The 18,104-nt window shown below is 43.6% G+C and overlaps 1 protein-coding gene across 1 annotated transcript in view; it reads right to left on the bottom strand.

The window, feature by feature from the left end:
- The window catches only part of HUNK (hormonally up-regulated Neu-associated kinase), a 39,858-nt gene extending 24,267 nt beyond the window's left edge, over positions 1–15,591 (bottom strand). The window contains exons 1-3 of the mRNA XM_009283068.2: positions 15,436–15,591; positions 14,160–14,452; positions 5,120–5,175 (exon numbers count right to left, since the gene is read on the bottom strand). Of these exons, the coding sequence (XP_009281343.1) occupies positions 5,120–5,175; positions 14,160–14,452; positions 15,436–15,591 (505 nt within the window). The remainder of the gene's footprint in view (positions 1–5,119; positions 5,176–14,159; positions 14,453–15,435) is intronic.
- Positions 15,592–18,104: the final 2,513 nt, after the last annotated feature.

Here is an 18,104-nt window from a genome sequence, read left to right as displayed (position 1 = left end):
AAAATTGTGAAAAGGAGCCGGGGGGGGGGGGGGGGGGGGGGGGTTGCTTTCCGGGACTACTGTGGCGATGCACAAACGCACAGGGTTGCAGAGTCAGCATTTCAGCTCTGAAATAACACAGGGAGATCTTGGAGCAAGAAGGGGAATGTGTTGATTTGGCTCCCCCCTCCCCGACTTCTGCCTTGAATTATTGTATTTCTGGCCCCTGAGTGTATCTGACACTCTTTCGCTGGCAATAATAGCAAGGGACTGGCAAAGGCTGGCACCATGAGCTGATCGGAGACAAGAGGCAGCCTCTCCGCACCGAAGGACGCTGCCGTTTCCCAAGTGCTCTCAGCCAACCCAAGCCCAGGCTGGCACCAAGAAGGGTGTTCCCACTATCTCCCTCGTCTGCTCCAGTGCTGGTATAGCTGCAGGGTAAGCTGGGTTTAAGAAATGATCTTAAAAATTAAAGCACTAAGCGAGGAAAAAAAGGAAGACAGAGTCGCACCAGCGGCAGAAGCGGCTGGGGGCAACGTGCAAGCCCACCCTGACCAGTGGTAGCCCATGCTCGGCTTGGGAGAAAGCAATTATGAAACCACAGCCTGAGAGACAACATGGGAAGGTGAGGAGAGGTTGCAGAGGGTCTTGAAAGCGAAGTCAAACAACTTGACGTGATAAGGGGAAGAAGCAAGACAAGCTTGCAAGGATGATGATGACATGGGCAAAGCTGACAGGGAGAACGGCCTTTGCTGCAGGGCAACATATCCAGGAGCAGCGGATCTAGGGAGGTCACAAGCAAAGATGTTTCCATTTATTAATAACTTGTTACTGATGACAGCTGCAACAAAAATACTGCTATTAAGAACAGTGACATCTGTCTTGTTCCTTTCTTTTTCTGATCCAGTCATCTTAAAAACTCCCAGAATGTATGCGTGTTTAAAATGAAAACCGTCTTATACATATATGAGGCAGTCAGGAGAAGCAGACCACTGAATCCTCTTCCTGTAGACTTGTGTCTTGCATCCATGTGTCTCATAAACCAGCATATTTCTGGGTGTGCTACCCACCTGCCTGGATGGGCTAAAAGTATCACATCTTGTAGGCCAAATATAGCAGGCAACTGCTGAGCCCATGCAATACTCTCTCTCCACAGAGTCATTAATTTGGGTCTCTCTCCCTTATCTGCCTACTTATTTGCATAAGACTTGAAGTAATGGCCTGTCCTTTAGCTTTTATCCCACGTTAAATTTGGCTGAAATCAGACAGGAGTTCCTCAAGGTATTAGAAGCGCCCTGACAGGGCGGTCACATAAGCCTTGCTCCCTTACGAAACCAGGCGAAAAAATAATAATGCTTACAAAAAAAATGCAATTATAAAGATGACTATGTGAGCCGGAGTGCCCAAATGACTGCACAGTGCTTTCCACTCAACTGGCTGCATCTCTGAGAGCGAGACAAGCACAAGAGAGACAAGAATCACCATAATTAACATCCAAAGAGGCTCAAAGGGGTTTTGCTAGAGAACATTGTCAAAACTGAAGGGAGGATCAAGACAATTTCCTTGCCTCTGATGGAAAACAATTGTCTCTGGACACTGCTTAATCATCTCTGCTATATATGTACTATCCCTGGGGCTTACACTTCCGAGGATCCATTTAGTTAATTAACGTATTTATTAGCTATAGCCCCAGATGAGTTATGTCAACTGTAAAATACTTCTTAAAACTCCTAGAAATAATATCTCCACACAGTATTATTCATGGTCTTTACCCTACTGTGTCATACCACCTCAAAATTACTTGACTGTAATATAATGCTTTACAATCAAAGTATATAAGGACTACATTCTGCGATGGTGTAAATCAGCATCCTTTTATCATTATCAATGGAGGTATACTCTAGTGGAGGTTTTAATTATCTTATTTGCTTAAACCATAAACATCTTACGTTTTTCAGCTCATTCATTTAATCTAGGCTAGCATACTTTTTTTCCTAGCGCCTGTTGAAATGCAGAATGCGCACAAACACATGCATATTGGGGACAGGGATTTTATCGCAAAAGAAATGGGAATATTGTTATTAACACTGTGGCAGCCCATGGTGACCGCAGTGTGATTTTTATTAAGGATGCACTGCTGATCTTGATAAGAACGGTATTACCACCAGCATTGATAACTTCACTGCCATTCCTGCCTCTGTCTTGGGCTTCCTTTCAATAAGCCGAGCTAATTCCAGAATTCAGATCAAAGGCCACACTTGGTTTTCCAAAGTAAATATTATGACACGGAAACTCCACCACCCCCACTGTTCGTACTATCGAAGTATCGCATTACACTACTACTCTTTAACGCCTCCAGAAAATCAACATTAAGCTATGGATACGTGGCTATCTCTGAAGCTGTGACAGTTGGAATAGGGAAAGAGTTATTAAATAACAGAAGCCTTAGCACCAAGCTTGTGGCCAAGTTTGACCAGCAGAGCTCCACAGAGCTCAGCAGCTACGTATTGGCAGGGTCCTTTTGGTGCCATAGGTCCCTGAGCAGGACGCCAAGGACTTCGCGTGGCCCGTGAGTGGCTTTTCATGGCATCTTTATCAGACACCTACCACCATGGGCTGCTAGATGAAGAGAAGTGAATTATTTCCAGCGTTTGCAATCCTGATGTTCTTAGATTTGAGACTTAACAGGCAGCTAAGAATAAGTCCACCTAACACAGCAAAGGGAATTTTTCTAATAATACTATCTAAGAACATATTATAAACCACCTTGTCACGTAGCTAAAAAGAGTAACAAAGCAAGGTGCCATTAAGCAGCTGGGTGAAGAAAGGGACTCAAGGGATTCAGTTCTCACTGAAATGCATGAACAAACAGGGACTTTCCATATCACTTCCTGGTACATTTTTAATCTTCATTTCACCTTTTCTTTTTCCTTTATGGTGGGTTTTCTTCATTTCACAGTTATTACAAGAGCAACATTTTTATTAGGTACTAGTGTTTTTGCTGCTGCCCAAGACACGGAGACCAAGCTCCCACACCAAAGCACTTAATGTGAGCTGGTTTTGTAGCTTAAAGTCTCTTCGCCCAAGCATGAAAAGCAGCACATAATTCCTCAAAACATGTTCTTCACTCCTGAAGAACCTTCCTGGGCAGGACTATGTGATGACACAACCTATCCATCACATTTCTAGAAAGACAGACTACATAAAGTATTGTAGTAAGCGCTGAATGAGCTGAGTGAGGGAACAGGCAGGGAGGAGGAAGATGAGTAAATTATCTGGTCTATAAATTATCTGGTCTATTCCACCAGCCACAGACGGGTGCTGGAAAATTTTCCTTGTCCTGGGAAACCTTGGTGGCAATGGAAAGCTGTGCGGCACCTCAAGCACTACTTTTGCTACCACCTGGAAAAGAGGTGTTGGTGAGGAGAGGTTGCGCAGGGACCTGAGGCGGATTTCTGCAGCCCCTGCTCCAGCTTTCCCCACAAGCGCAGCAGACAGAGCATGAAGAACGGAGGCACTGCTTCTTCAGGGTGAACAACCAGAGATGACCAGCGTCGCTAGCGAGATATGGCATGAGCTGACTGTGATATTAAATCTGTTTTTACTTACAGCAAAATTATTACTAACAAAGCAACCTTTGTTTTTCAATAACATACCCAGTTGGACGGTGGGATTTAATTGCTTTGTTTTAAAATACATACTGTGTACAATCTGCTTTGCTTAAAACATCAGGCTGCAGACCTGAGGACAATTTATTTCAACGCTAGCGAGGCCATGGAAGATCGAACTGCCTCTTTTCTCTATTCTTCCCACACCACCCACTGCGAGGAGACCTTTCTTTGCAACCGAAGCAAATGAAACTGCAGGAACAGTTCTGAAGTCATTTTTTGGCATGCGAGTTTTAATTGTACATGTATCATCTGATTAGGTCTAGGTTTGGATGTCAAGTTCACATACTGTTGTGTAATCAAACACCCAATAACGGGAAAGTTATAGAAATTCTTTAAATCTATCAGATGTTCATATAGCACTGTTGCAAACCATCTGGTCTCACTTATCTGCTAAATCAAGATAATGGGTGGTATCCATCATTACTGATGAATGATTCATGGTAACATATCGGTATCCTCTTGACCCATAGCTGAGGTAATGCAGAGTTCTCTTTTGCTATTATTTTCCCAGAGTCGGTTGATTCGCTACAGAGTAATGACTAAAAGTCGTGGTAATATTTCCAAAGACTGAATTCCCTAAGTAAATTTTGAATATTTCAGATTTCATTAACCATCCTCCTTCTGTTTGTTTGGAGATGCACGTGCTTTATACGTTACAGTGAGTGTCCATTTGACCTGAACGTTAAGTGTTTCTCATCACTTTTCAGATCATGAAACCTTTTGAAGAAAGAAAGCTGAGTTTTTAAGTCTGCAACCATTGCTGTTGGCAAAAGTGTAGGCACGGAGATAAATATAAACAGATGTTTGGGGTTTATTTTATGAAGGGAATATTTTCTTTTCAATGCCCACATTAACATTAATGGGAGTTATGCAAAGGCAGTGAGAGACTATACCCACTGATGATTAATCTAAAATGTCTGCACAACTTGAATGAATCGCGCGCTGCGTGCAACTGATACCCGAATACAATCAAGACTCTATCGTTGATCTTCTTTATTTTTTAACAGCCCTCTAAACCAATTTTGTACTGGGGGCTGGAAGCAAATTTAACGAATATAAATATAGGACCAAATTTTGCCAGCTGCTAAAAATGTGTGCAACTCCCACTGACTTCAGTGGAAGCATATGCATATGGGGGCAGAATCCAACCCTTAGTAAATATGAAATTATCAAGATAATAAATTACTTCTGTGGTGTCAATTCCTTAATTCTTTACAAAGTTCCTGATTTGAATATGAAGGCTGTTGGTAAAAGATGTAGGATTATTCCCATACCCAGTTAAAGCTGAATTATTTGGAACATTTTTTTCACAAGATGCTGTCAGGAACAGCTTGATTGCTATCTATACTCTCTCAGCTCCTCTCTGCAGCAACATTAGCAGTTGTCACATGGAGGATTATGAAGCCTCAAAAACTCTCTTTATAAAACTACCAATTTTAAATACTGGAATTGCCAAACTGGTTTCATACCAATAAGCTTGATATTGTTGTCTTCATCTAGCAACAGATTTTCTATCTTCAAGTCTCTGAAAGAAATAAAATATTTTGAGTGAGCCTCCAACATAATGAAGCAGCTTCCCATCACTCTCATCAGTGTATTTACAAGATTCACATATAATAACGTGTATAATGAAAGCAGCGCACACAGTTCCACATTCAAAGCAGAAAGCTCCATGCATTGTCTCCTCTCCAAAATTACCAGTGCTTTCACACACAGTTTCACACCTATTCTTCAAGCACAAAATGACTTTATAAACATTTGTCAGTACATCCTGTAATTAATCAGGTTCTTCAAATTTCTCACGTACTTAAAAGTTTGCAGAAATCCTATACACTGGAAACATTTCAAATATATGTTTTTGGAATTGGAAGTGACTTTCTCATTACTCTTCACAACCAAAGGCTCTTCACTGGCCACAGCTGAAGAATAAACCTTCTTCTGCAGGGATCTGAGGAGTCAAACGTCTGTCCTCTGCTATTGTCTACAAGGGAGACCAGAATCAACCTTCCCTGGGGATGAAGCATCCAAACTCCTTATAGAGGTGGTCAGCATTGGTACTCCCATAAGCTAGAGGTGAAAACTGAGGCTGACAGATTGAAATGACTTGCCCAATGCCATCCAGAAGGCCAGTAAGAAAGCCGAGAGAAGAAGCCACACAGGTCTTCTGAGTGCCACGTTAGTGCTTTCTCCACCATGCCACCCTGCCCAGCCCCACAGAGCCACTGCACAGATCAGGGCCTGGACCAGTTTCGGGAGAGAGGGGATAAAATTAAAGCGGTCTCCTTCTACAAGACGATCGACCCTTCTTCTGATATGTATGTCAGCACATTGTTCGCTTTACATGTACCCTTTCATCACTTAAGAACATGGTTGCGCTTTCCTAAGCCATGTTCTACCTAAGAAAAATATCCCAGAGATCACCCCCACACACACAAAACCACCCCCAAACCCCAAACTGTACAGACTAAGCATTAAGTACAACATGAAAAAATCATTTAGGTTGCTGCACAACTTGTCCATGACTTCTAGCAGTTGGCTGTGTCTTTATCACAAGGATTTTTCCCCCATCCAGACATAAACTATTTCTAACAATCAGCATGCCGGGATATCAATAGCTCAGACAGGCAGTGATGCTTCTGGCAGCATGCTTCAGAAAAATCTGGATAATAAAGCCATCAGCTATAATTATGGGAAGTCAGTGACATCCATGGTATTTTGTCTTTGTAAGGCAAAGGGAGTAATGAAGGATGCCTCTATTACAGATGAAGATATAAGGCTTAATAAAATAAGACAAGTAAACCAAGCAAACCAAACAAATTACTTCCACAAGAAAGGATCTGGGAAAGAAAGAAAAATAGCTGTGACCAACTCCAAGCCTTTTTTAAAATGTTCCTCTCCATTTCGTTTTATGCCCATGCTGTGTTTCAAATAAACCTGAGGTAGAAGAGTACTTGCAGGTAGGATGCCACTCGCTTCATCAATACAATCACAAGGACCTTCTCCAACCAGACGTTTCTACACCCCAGTGAGCATTTCTTGCAGATTTTCCTTGCTTCACGTGTGAAAAGAAATAGGGGAAATACTATATAAGTCTACCGAAGGAGAGTATTTTGCAGATTTCAGGTATTCAGGGGCGATATCCAGGCTTTCCTAGAGCGTCCAGCTGAACACTTCCTGAGGAGAGGACTGCCTTCTGCACCAGTCCTCTTCTCAGAGAAGCAATGTAACTCAGACAATAAAGCACCAGCCTGAGACAGAAGGAGGGGATTATGTTCCCTCCTCTGGCAATAACCCAGTGTGTTAACTTGAGGAAACCAGCCATGTTAAAAGTGACAGCTAATTTCAAATACCACGGCAGAGATGTAACCACATTTGGTGGTGTTTTGACCAAGACCCAGCCTACAAAGAGCCCACTCTCCAGCCCTGCTCCCACTCTGAGGGCGAGCACCGGCTCTGGGCCGTGCACCCCATGAGCCTGGCCGGCATCCACGGCATCCCTCTCCTCATCCGCGGGAGACTCCATGTGCTGCAACGGTGCTGCAGACCCACTGCCCTGCATCCTCCAGAAGGAGCTTCCCTCGTAGGGCAACCGCTGCCGCTGAGAAATGGCTTGATGCAAGGAGGACGTGCCCTGCCAGATGGCTCTGGATCAACCCACTTCTGCTTCCCTCTACTGCCAAAAAAGGGCTTATTTCTTCACGTCTCACGTCTTTATTGCTTGCAGGTGGAGGTTTTCACAGACAGTGCGACTAGCCTCTAGAAAGATATCGGGGCCGGGAATTTAACAGGAGAGACTGCCAAAAAAACCCTATGGGAAAGAGGAAAAAAAAACAAAAAAAACCCCCCAAAACCAAAACTAAACTGAAATCAATAGAAGTACATGGAGCTTCAGGTCATACACTGCAATGCTCAGTACAATGTCTCAAAGCAAGGAGAAAGACCATTTGGAAGCTCTGAGTATATTAAACATTAGCTAAGAACAGGTAAGACTTTAAAAATAAAGGCAAGGGAATGGAAAGATGAAAGCCGTAAGTTGAGGAGAAAAGACACGCAGGCCATTAGAATAATGAATGAGTGACAGGAGGACTAAAAATAAACACAAGAAAAGATATTTAAAAGGATTCAAGGTTAAAAAAAATAAAACTAATGGTAAATATTATAGGGCATTTTAAAGCTATCAGAGGGAAAAAAAATTAAATATAGCCTCAGTATAGAGTGCAATCAGACCTGGTTAATTAAAGATGTTTACCCATATGTCTATTCTCAGCAGATTTGCCAATAAGTGGTAACTGATCTAATAGTCCATGTGCACCACATTTTTGCCAACCCATGTCAATATGAAAGTACTTTTTTTTGGTGTGACACCGGGAGCTAGGACAAGAGGTTTTTACTCCTTGATACAACCTAACAAGAAGATTCCACGTGAACCAGCCTTAGAAATGCGAAGCAAAAGCCGTACGAAACCAAACGAAAAATCCCCAGACTAAGCCATAGTTGGAGAACCGCTGCTACGCAGATGTGGACCCGTGGGCGGGCACCGGGCAGGACCCCTGGGCAGCCCGATCCCCTGCAGCAGGCTGGCGGCGGGGCACAGAGATGGCAGGTTCCCGCAGCCAGGACAGCAGAAGTGCAAACAGAGCCTGCATGTCTGGATAAGATCCGCGTCTGTCAGGACAGAAGGGTTATTCCGTGAATACTTTAAGAGACTTCAACAATGCACCAAATTACCCTCCTTTTAACAAAAAGCGCAGTGGTACAATCCAGTTATGTATATGCTCATCCTACAGAAAGACAGGGCCGATTTCCCCAAAGTTCCTAAATGCTTTATTATGTCAGTTCCGTCCGAATCAAACTTGAATTATTTTTTACAAAGAGAGGCTCATCTGAGTTGCTGCTTTGTTTGAATGTTTACATTAATTCATTGTAATGGAAAAAGTAGCACCATTGCACCCAAAAGTGTTAGGGAACCCTGAATTTCATGCACTATATTATAAATGGTTTATCAAATACAAGCAAACATACCACCTTATTTATTCCAGTCAGTGGAGATTTTTGCATGTTTTTAATAGCTGCAAACTGCAAGAGAGGATGTGAGTTACCAGTTACAACACACACAGCACTTGAAACCCTTGTTGAAGTCAATGGGAAGACCCAAAGCATTGAACATCACGCACACATGCCGGTCCCTGCAGACTCAAGGGTCCTCATAATCACGCACGTGGCTTGCACTTCTTGGTGGGCTGCTGGAGCTGGACACAGCTGCTTTGCAACTGGAAAGGCTGGGCAAGCGTAGCCTTATGCAGCCAGCAGCACGTGCCACGTTGTGTGGGGCTGAGGTGGGGAGAAGAAACGTAGATGCTGGAGACCTTCAGTTTCCCTCCTTGAGGTAAGTCTGATCTTGTCCCTGTCCTGGCGCCTCAAAAAATGGGACTAAAGGATTATTTTTTTGGGCATTCATTGCTGAAAAACTTCAAAATACCAGAGTGCACCCTCGGTGATTAAATACCAGAGGAACAAAAACTTTTACTTTTTTCTGAGGGCTTAGTTCCATGACATTGAGAGTGTCTAACTATGGTACACATTAGTCAAATCTATGAATAATGAAGACACTCAAGAAAGATCAAGCTGCATTACCACAATGTGGAGAACCAGCATATATTTATGCCTTGTCAGCATGCGAAGCTAGCAGTATACAGTCATCTTTCCCCATATTTGAAAATAGGCCTGCTTCATGGGGTGGTTTGTTTGGGAGTTTCTTCTTCTGTTGATGGGGCTGATTTTTCTCTGGCTTTGCTTAGAGCTTCACAGACCACTTTGGAAACCTCAACTCCACCAAGCAACATGAGCCTGCTTCACTGAGCGAGCTACCCCAGGCTTCAGCTGTCAGCTCAGCGTGCTTTTGAAAGCAGCTTATTCAGTGCCATTGCAGGCATCAGACAGCAAAATTGAAGTGTTTGCATTTCACATTTTATTTCTTGTCTGGGGGAGGAGGGATGAGAAGGAAGGTTTTACCAGCAAGCAGCTGCAAAGCAGCAGAGGCTGGCTGCTGTCTCCTGCATCTTATTTTCAATCATAACAGCATCATGAAAAATCACTCCTTAACTACCAAGCTGCAAGCCCGCTTTCTAGCCCCATGCAAGAGCCAGTGGTGAGCTGGAAAGGTTGCAGAGATTTGGGTTCATCATCACATCAGTGTACACATTTCAAAGGCTTTGTTATCAAAATATTTATTGAGCCTGATTCTTTTATCAGTCACAGCGTCACTGAATTCAATGCAGTTGCCTCTGTAAAAGAGGAATTCAGTCCATTGTCTTTACTAAAACAATGTTTAGTTTGTTTACAGCAGAGTACTCCAAGAGAGAATGCCCAAAGGTAATTTTGAAATCTGACATAAAATAGAAAGACAAACCAGCTTTGCACTTCAAAAGGAGACTTTGTTCTGTAGTGCAGGATCTGTCATAAATATTGCATCAGCAGCCAGACTACTGGCACTTAAAATTAATAGGATGGAAGTTATCAAAGCCAACACGTCAAAGTAGTGGGTACCAAGGCAGGAATCCCATAGCACCCTGAGCAACTGGATCATATGGCACCACCTTACTCTGCCAGGGAGAGAGATCACGCAAAAATATACAAACTCCGCTCAAAACCTCAGGGGGTTTTTGTGTCTTTCAAACTCCTGATCTGCTTTTAATTACAAAATGGCAGTGGAAGGTACGAATATGCTGCCATGAAGACAGAAAAAGGGGGAATACAGAAAGCTATCTTTGCTACCAATACATTATTAAATTCTTTTCTTTGACATCCTGACAGTAATTGCACTGAATGGGATTGAATTTTGTTAAAATTACTTTAAAAGGGTTGTTGAGAATTTCCTGTGGGATGCAGTGGCAAGCACCAAGGCTTTCACTTCATTTTCTCTGTTGTCCTTACACTCCCAAGGGGCTTATTGTTCATCCTGCTTTTTGACAGCATGAAGGCCTACGTAAACACCCTCTGAAAAGAGAAAGCTTCACCAGATACTGCCATTTGGATTTGTTTTCCTCTGTCAGAGGGAAAGATAAATATTCCTACCTGATTCACAGCTGAGCTTGTTGCAAGTATATTTTTAGCAACCAACCAGCTCTTCTGATAGAAGGAGTGAAACACAAATGATTACACGCAATTATATTTAGAATAGCGGCATTTCTTTTTTCAGCGAGCGGCCAAGGAGTTCTGAACCCTGGACACCCCTCACCGAAGATGTAGCTCCTGCACTCAGGAACTTGCAGTTTTCATCCACCGTAGCAGATGAAATGTTTATAATTTGAAATACATCTATACAGTCAAACATGAGTATTTTTTTTTAACTTCTCTAAATAAAAAATAAAATGAGGTTTCTTGAAGTTTTTTAATTTTAGGCTGTTCACACATCGGTGCCTCTTAAAAGAGGCATTTCCATTGAGTTCTGGGTCCCAGCTCTTGTCCAGAGTGCTTTTCTGCCATGCCAAGTCTTGATTGTAAGTCATGAAGCTTACCGAGTAATATTCATCAAATAATGTAATTAAATTTCATGCAACTTATTTCATCTGGCTTTTTTTCACCCTGAGTTATGGAACAGGGCAAGTCATTTATATTATTCCCTGAATAATGCAGACAAAACCGCTGGTGACTTTTGTAATAAAGTGTCAGTGAACTCTTTTCAGTGTCCTGCCGCATTCAATGTGAATGATGAAAGCATTTGGAGAGAGACAAACAGCAGACCGCTTTCTGGCCTAGAATGCTGTGTTTTGATTCACACGCAGCGAATGCCAACAGCCACAGATCACCATGTAGATGAAAGTACTGTTATTTTTACCTGTTTTAAAAATAACAACAATAACAACAACAGGACATTGCCATTTCATCCAGGATGAGAATGAATCAGAATTCTGCACTATTTTTCCCCCTCTTCAGTTGCCAACTGAGTAGTCTGTTTTTAGAGTTGCCATGGTCAAAAGCCCGAGATGCTGAAGGACAACTCCTGGGGTAACTACTATTCTTTCTCCCTCTCTTGCTCGCAGAGAGCCAGGAGAATAAATCTGGATCACGCCATCAGTGTTTTTCCTGCATCTCTAAGCTGCTCTACGAACTCTGTTTGCAGAATAAGTCAAGACATTGAATGGCTAAGCTAGAGAAAATACTTGCAGATATACTGCCTGTAATTCTGTCAAATTTTATCAGTTTAAGCAGAACTGGACCTGCTCATTATCTGGATGGAAGACTCCCAAGGACGAGCTCTGTGCCGCGCTGTGATTTGAGAAATGGAGTGGATGGAGTACACTGCCTTTGGGGTAAGGATTAATCCAACACCACGTGGCTGGATGGAGAGAGCTCAGCTGCCAGATGCAGCAGAGCTTATCAGTATTTCCAGGGCTGCTTCCTCCCTCTGCTCACGAAGGTCCCTCACGCTTCAGTCCCTGTGAGCTGCGCTTCTGTTCACAGAGACAGCAGACAGAAAGAGGGGGTGAGGGCCAAAACTGCTGCGAGCATGCTGCATCTGTACGGGAACTTGTGCTCATGTTCTCTCCGGACCCCAAAGCCTTGCCTTCTTCCCACCACAGCAGCCTGTCGATTGTAGCTTGTACCTAGTGAATGAGTTATTTTGGTACAAAATGTGGGTTTGAATCCTCTCTGAAAAAGAAGGGAATCAAAGCCAAACCTACCAACCCCCCATAAGCCCTTCAGCCACTACGCAGAGGGTAACTTTTTCAGGGAGAGGAACTGCTGCTGAACCCAATACTGCTGTTAAAAGCTAAATGCATTCATCTTGTTCCTGCCAGGTTTTCCTCTGCCCATCTCAGAAACTTTGACCTTTTTCCTTCCCCTCTCTCTGTACATGCCGGATATCAACTGATCCCTTAAAGCAGTAAGTAGACTTCTTCCTTTTCTATGCCCCAAACTGTGGGGTTGATAATTTAAAGAGGTCAGCAGTTTAGCTGCTGATAGCGAACCTGCAGAACAGACATGGTGGCTGCTCAAACATTTCTGTTATAGTGGTACCAGAAATTTAGCTCGAGATAAGCCTTTAGTACACCCGAGGTTGTAGCACCTATCCCTAGTGGATCACAGGGAACACACAGAGCGACTCAAGACAAAAAAAGCAGTTTTCAGAGCGCATGGAGTTCCACCAAGCCAGATGCACCCAACAGCGCTGCACAGCGGTAGGCAGCTCAGCACACAGCTGGGCACAGCTGGAGGAGCTGGCTGCGGGCTGCCTTCAGGCAGTTTGCCAGCTGCCTGCACAGCAGCCCTGTGGATGGGTGTGTACAACAGCTCTCCATCAGAGAGTCATACAGAGTCAGTGCAGCCAAGGAAATTAAGACCCAGATCCTCGAAAGTATTCAGGTGCCTAGCTCCTACTACGTGCCTGCATAACCTAAGAGGATGGGGCCTACACAACTTGCTCAGCATCATATGGGAAGTATGTGGGAGTCCAGATTTAACACCAGTTGGCCCAAATTTAGAAAGTGGAGCCTCCTTCTTAGACAATACCCTATAAATACATCTAAGAAAAGAAAAGGAGACATACTGGCTCAGACCAAAGGTCCACCCAGCCCACCGTCCTCCTGTCTCCATAGCAGCCAAGAACACATAAGCGGAGAAAGGAACAGGGACAGGCAACCACGTGTGATACCTCCACCTGGACTCTCCTAGCCTCTACCACCTGCTGCTCAGGGACGTCAGGCAGAGGTGGCTACTCCCTGTTCAGCAACCCTCTGCAGACTTCTTCTGATGAACTTGTCTTGTTTCCCCTTGAGCCCGGGTAAACTTTTAACTCCACAGCATCCTCCTCCTCCAAGGAGATCCACATCCTGCTTATACACCTATTGAACGAAGGTCCTAAAGAAAGTAAGTGATATATCACAACAGCTCTGGATGTCTCCTGAGAAGACACTGTGAGATGAACTGAACAGTTGTATACTCTGCATTGTAATTCACAGTATTCAAACTTGTGAGGTCCTGTTGGGGTAATATAACCAGCGGAAAGAGCAGAGAAGCAGAAGCAAGGGACTTCTGCGGTCCCGTTCAGGCTTCGTCCCAGCTGTGTCACTGTGAGGCTTTGGGCAAATCAGTTCATCTCCCCATACTGCTGTATTTCCACTAGTAAAACAACAGACACAACCACCTCCTCAAAGAAATAGTGAAATGATTCATTAGTTAATGTTGGTACAGCGCTTTGAAGAGGCAAAATAGTGCTACTTGCAGGAAAAGAGCCCTACTTCTGCAAAGCACAGGCTTATCTTTAAGGACATGGAGTCAGCACAGCTCCCGTGTGCTCACCTGAAGTTACACACTTACTGAAGTGCTTTCGGCAGATACTTTCCAATGTCTACAATACAAGCATCTAAACGATATCATGAAGATTAGCCAAAAAAGCTGTCAGGAATATGTTTTTATAAGGAACGCTCCTTACTATACAAACAAATGCCAAAATACCACCTGGAAGCTCTGAGACAAATTTTAACCAGGCAGGCTTTTTAAGATTACCTGTGAACTACTCCCGCCCGGTGAAGATGTTCAACTGCCAGGATAAGCTGCCGGATATATTTGCGTGCTTCATGCTCCTCAAGTCTTTTTTTCTCATAGATCTTGTGCATCAAGTTGCCACCAGGGCACAGCTCCATGACAAGGTAGTAGCTGTTTTCAGTTTCCAGTATATCCAGCAGCTGAGCAATATTCGGGTGGCGGATCATTTGCTGGATCTGCCCTTCCCGTCGCAGATTCTTGGTGACATAGGTGTCCTTTTTGGCTCTTTTCTTGTCAATTACTTTCACTGCCACCTAATGAAAAAACAGAGGAGAGGGGGTTGTTAGCAGTCACACCGATGATTTATTGCTTTAACCTTGTATAAACAACCTCAAAAAAAATTTTTTTAAATAAAATAAAATCAAAGGATGTCAGTCTCAATTGATACACGATGGTTTCAGGCCGAACTGCCCAGGTCAGAGAAACAGCTGCTTTTCCAACTCCACCCCCTCCACTGACAATTTCTTTCTTTATCCCCTTGTACGATGACAGAAGTTATTGCAAGGAAATAGATAACAAAGAGGAAGAGACAATCTCATTAACCATACCCAAATACTTAGCACACTTAATGGTGAACAGTTACTTCATTTATTTTCTCAGAAAGTCTTCAGGCTGGCATTTACAAGTTGTAAGTGTCATTTTTGGCTCTTCCTGGCTTTCGACATACGACTTGAGATGATATGATAAGTTTCTCAAACTATAGCCAAATGTTAGTTTTGCATTATTAAAAAGGAAAAAAAAAAAAAAAAGAAAACCAAAATTATTTTGGTATCACTCTCCTGGCACATTTCTTTTCCCTCTTTTAAAACGTACGTGAAAGACGATCCCCTTACTTCTAGAACCGAGCAACTCTGCAAAATCCAAGAAGGCAAAACCCTTTTTTTAATGCAAGTTCTTAGTGGCACACCTGCTCAGAGCTGTCCAAGTCAACTGGAGCCCATCATGAAAGTACATAATAAAACTAAGGAGACTCTGTACCGCAATCTACAACACAGCACGTGCTAGCGCCTATCTAAGTGCTTTCCTCCTCATCGCCAGTGCAGAACGCCACATGAGAACAAAAGGATGGGACCGGCTAGGATATCGCTCTTTTCTATGCTTAAAGAATCTGGTTCCTTTTATTGTTTTAATGGATTCACTAAATAGTCGCAATGAAAGTATCTGCCTTTTTCTGCCTCAAATTTACAGACACTTATTTATTTATTGAGGTTTCTTATTTAGACTGGGTGCTGCAGACATCCAGGTCATCTGCGCCAGACAAAGATTTAACAGCTTGTGCCAGCTGAGCAACAAAAGGCACCGCGAAATCCTTCTCCCAGCTCGTCCTTTCCTCAGAGCTCTGCAACAAAAGAAGTCCTTCATCCCACGCACCCAGACCCCGCAGCTCGCCCATCATTACCCAAGTGACAGCTGCTTGTTTGTCAGGATGGGGGGGGGGAAACACAGTGCTTGGTATTCCTGCATGACACTGAATTTTACATGACGTGGAAGAGTCTTGTTTGCATGGGTACAGGTCCAACAAAACGCACAGAAAATGCCACGATCCCTCTGCCCCCCAGATGGAGGCACAAGGATGCTGCACCCACATCTTTGCTGTCTGCCTTGATTTGGCCTTGGAGGATCTCTCGCATTACCTTACTCCTACAACGAGAAGGAATAACAAATGTGGGGAAAACCTCAGAGTTTTATTTACCCTAGCCTTAACACCAAGACAACAGCACAAGCCCAAGAGGCTCCATCTCCAGCTCATATAACATCCTTCCTCACGGCCGACAAGCTAACTACTCACAGCAAACTCACTTTCAACTACGGCCAACAACATCATTACAATCCACAGCACTGCGGGCTGGTGGGCTTTGGCAACAGGGAGACAAACTTATTCAAAGCATACCTGGCCACCTTCCTAGCTTGAGAAAGTGCCAAGCACACATCAAGCACATGACAGCTCCCAATTTGACTAGCTTTACCTTTATTTTTTTCTGCGAGCAAAGGAAAGGTTAAATTAGCAAACATTTTGGTTTTCCTTTAGAGAACAAAAGCCACAAAAAGTATGGTCTGGAAATACGACAACAAAAATAGATCCAGACCCTTTGACACGAATGCCTTGAATCAAAGTCAAGTTTTATCAGCGGAGGAACTGAAGAATAAAACTACAGGAGTCGGGGCTTCATGGTCTGTTGTAAGAGCCAGAAGTCAGGATCGCTGAGCATGTTATTAGCTGGATATATTTCTGCTGCTAAAAGATCATTCTGATGAAATACCCTTGATAAAGAGGTAAGGCTGAACACCACGCACGAGACAGCTGCCTGGGTAAAGCCCAGAGCAGCATCAGGACCACAAACGCCTGGAAGCTACATTTCTGACTAGTCACATTAAAGAAAGATCATTTAGTCGTAAGATAAAACAACAGGAAATCACAGCTTAACTTCACAATTTTTGAAAGCCTCAGGTGATTCACCAAGGAAACAGTCTTAAATTAGTTCATTCTTCCATCTAATGAGATAGGACCGAGAACACAGAGGCTTGCATGGATTATTTAGACAGCAAACCACAGAAGTTATTCTGGTGAGGACAAACAAATTCAGGGGTTACAGAAACATGAGATGCCAGTTTGTTTGCTGGCAACACAATAGGATCTCTGCAAAAGTTAAAAAAAAAAAAGCTGATATCTTCCACAGCTGCAGGATGCAAAACATGGAGTGGAACAGTAATCTGTTATCCATATTGGTAAGCCATCTCCAATTCATTGACCAAAATAAATGCAGGCACGTCTGCTGCCCAGGCTGAGCACGGCTGTGGGGAGCAGGGGCAACCACCTAAGCCCAGGAGACAGAGCCAACTATGTGACTACTTGATGACTTTTTCACTATCACAAAGAATTAACTTTCTGTGCTTTAAGGACAAATTTTGTCCTCGGTTTTGACAGATACTTGGTCAGGCACCCTACCTATCCCAGCAGACAAGCAAAGCCGCTGTCAGACCCAACCTTGACTCTGAGCTACCTTTCTCCCTTCAACGCCCCTTGCATCGGGTCTGAGAGATCCACCAGCACAGCTGACAGAGCTGACAAAGGAGGAAACAACAGTTTTGTTTCGGCAACAGCTTTACATAGGGGAAAGAGAGGAGTAAAACACCAGTTAAGGCTACGGGAGACTTGCATCTCCCACACCAGGCAGGAAACTAGCTTCAGTGTGATACTGCTTGCTCCTGGGACAGACGTGCATGGGACCTTGCTTCCTTGCATAGGTCCGCGCTGCAGCACAGGGCACCCTGGAAACATCACAGATGCCCCCCTCGCCATCTCTATTCAAAAGCCAGGGTCTTTAACGAAACCTCTATACAGCTAAAGAAAAAAATTGTAGCTGACCCAAACACACAGGCAGCCTATCAACTTTCATATGGATACCCTCCACAATAGCTTCGAGCTTTTGTTCCTGTTCCTCTCAGTTCCTCCCAGGTCTTCTTCCTCACTACTCCTTTCACTTATTCTTCTGTCCCCCTAGTCAATGCCCTTTCCCTTGCACTGCTCTTTTTGCTTTTGCTTTCTCGTAGGATCACTTTGCTTTCCTCAGTGAAATGCATCCCATGGTACAAGGGTTGTGCAAAGGGGCCAGCACCGTCAGGCAGAGCTCTGGTGGGATTTTTTCACTTGTTTGGGTTTCTTGGATTTTCCCCCGATTTACAATTTATTCTGAAGCATCTAGGGATCAAACTCTGCACTCAGTTACTCCAGGGTTGACTTAGCTAAATATCCCCTATTTTGAGTTCATCCAGAGTTAGACGGTAAACGAAGACCGAATGTGCCCCGATGCATTTAATATACACAGCCCCCTGTATGGTGTATATGTGTGTGCATACACCTGAAACTTTCAATCATGCAGAAGGAAAAAGCATTCAGTAGAGAAA

This window comes from Aptenodytes forsteri, unplaced genomic scaffold, assembly GCF_000699145.1.
Source record: "Aptenodytes forsteri isolate BGI_AS27 unplaced genomic scaffold, ASM69914v1 Scaffold2, whole genome shotgun sequence".
Classification (NCBI taxonomy): domain Eukaryota; kingdom Metazoa; phylum Chordata; class Aves; order Sphenisciformes; family Spheniscidae; genus Aptenodytes; species Aptenodytes forsteri.
The sequence above is the reverse complement of the archived record's forward strand: the minus strand, read 5'-3'. Positions and strand labels throughout refer to the sequence as shown.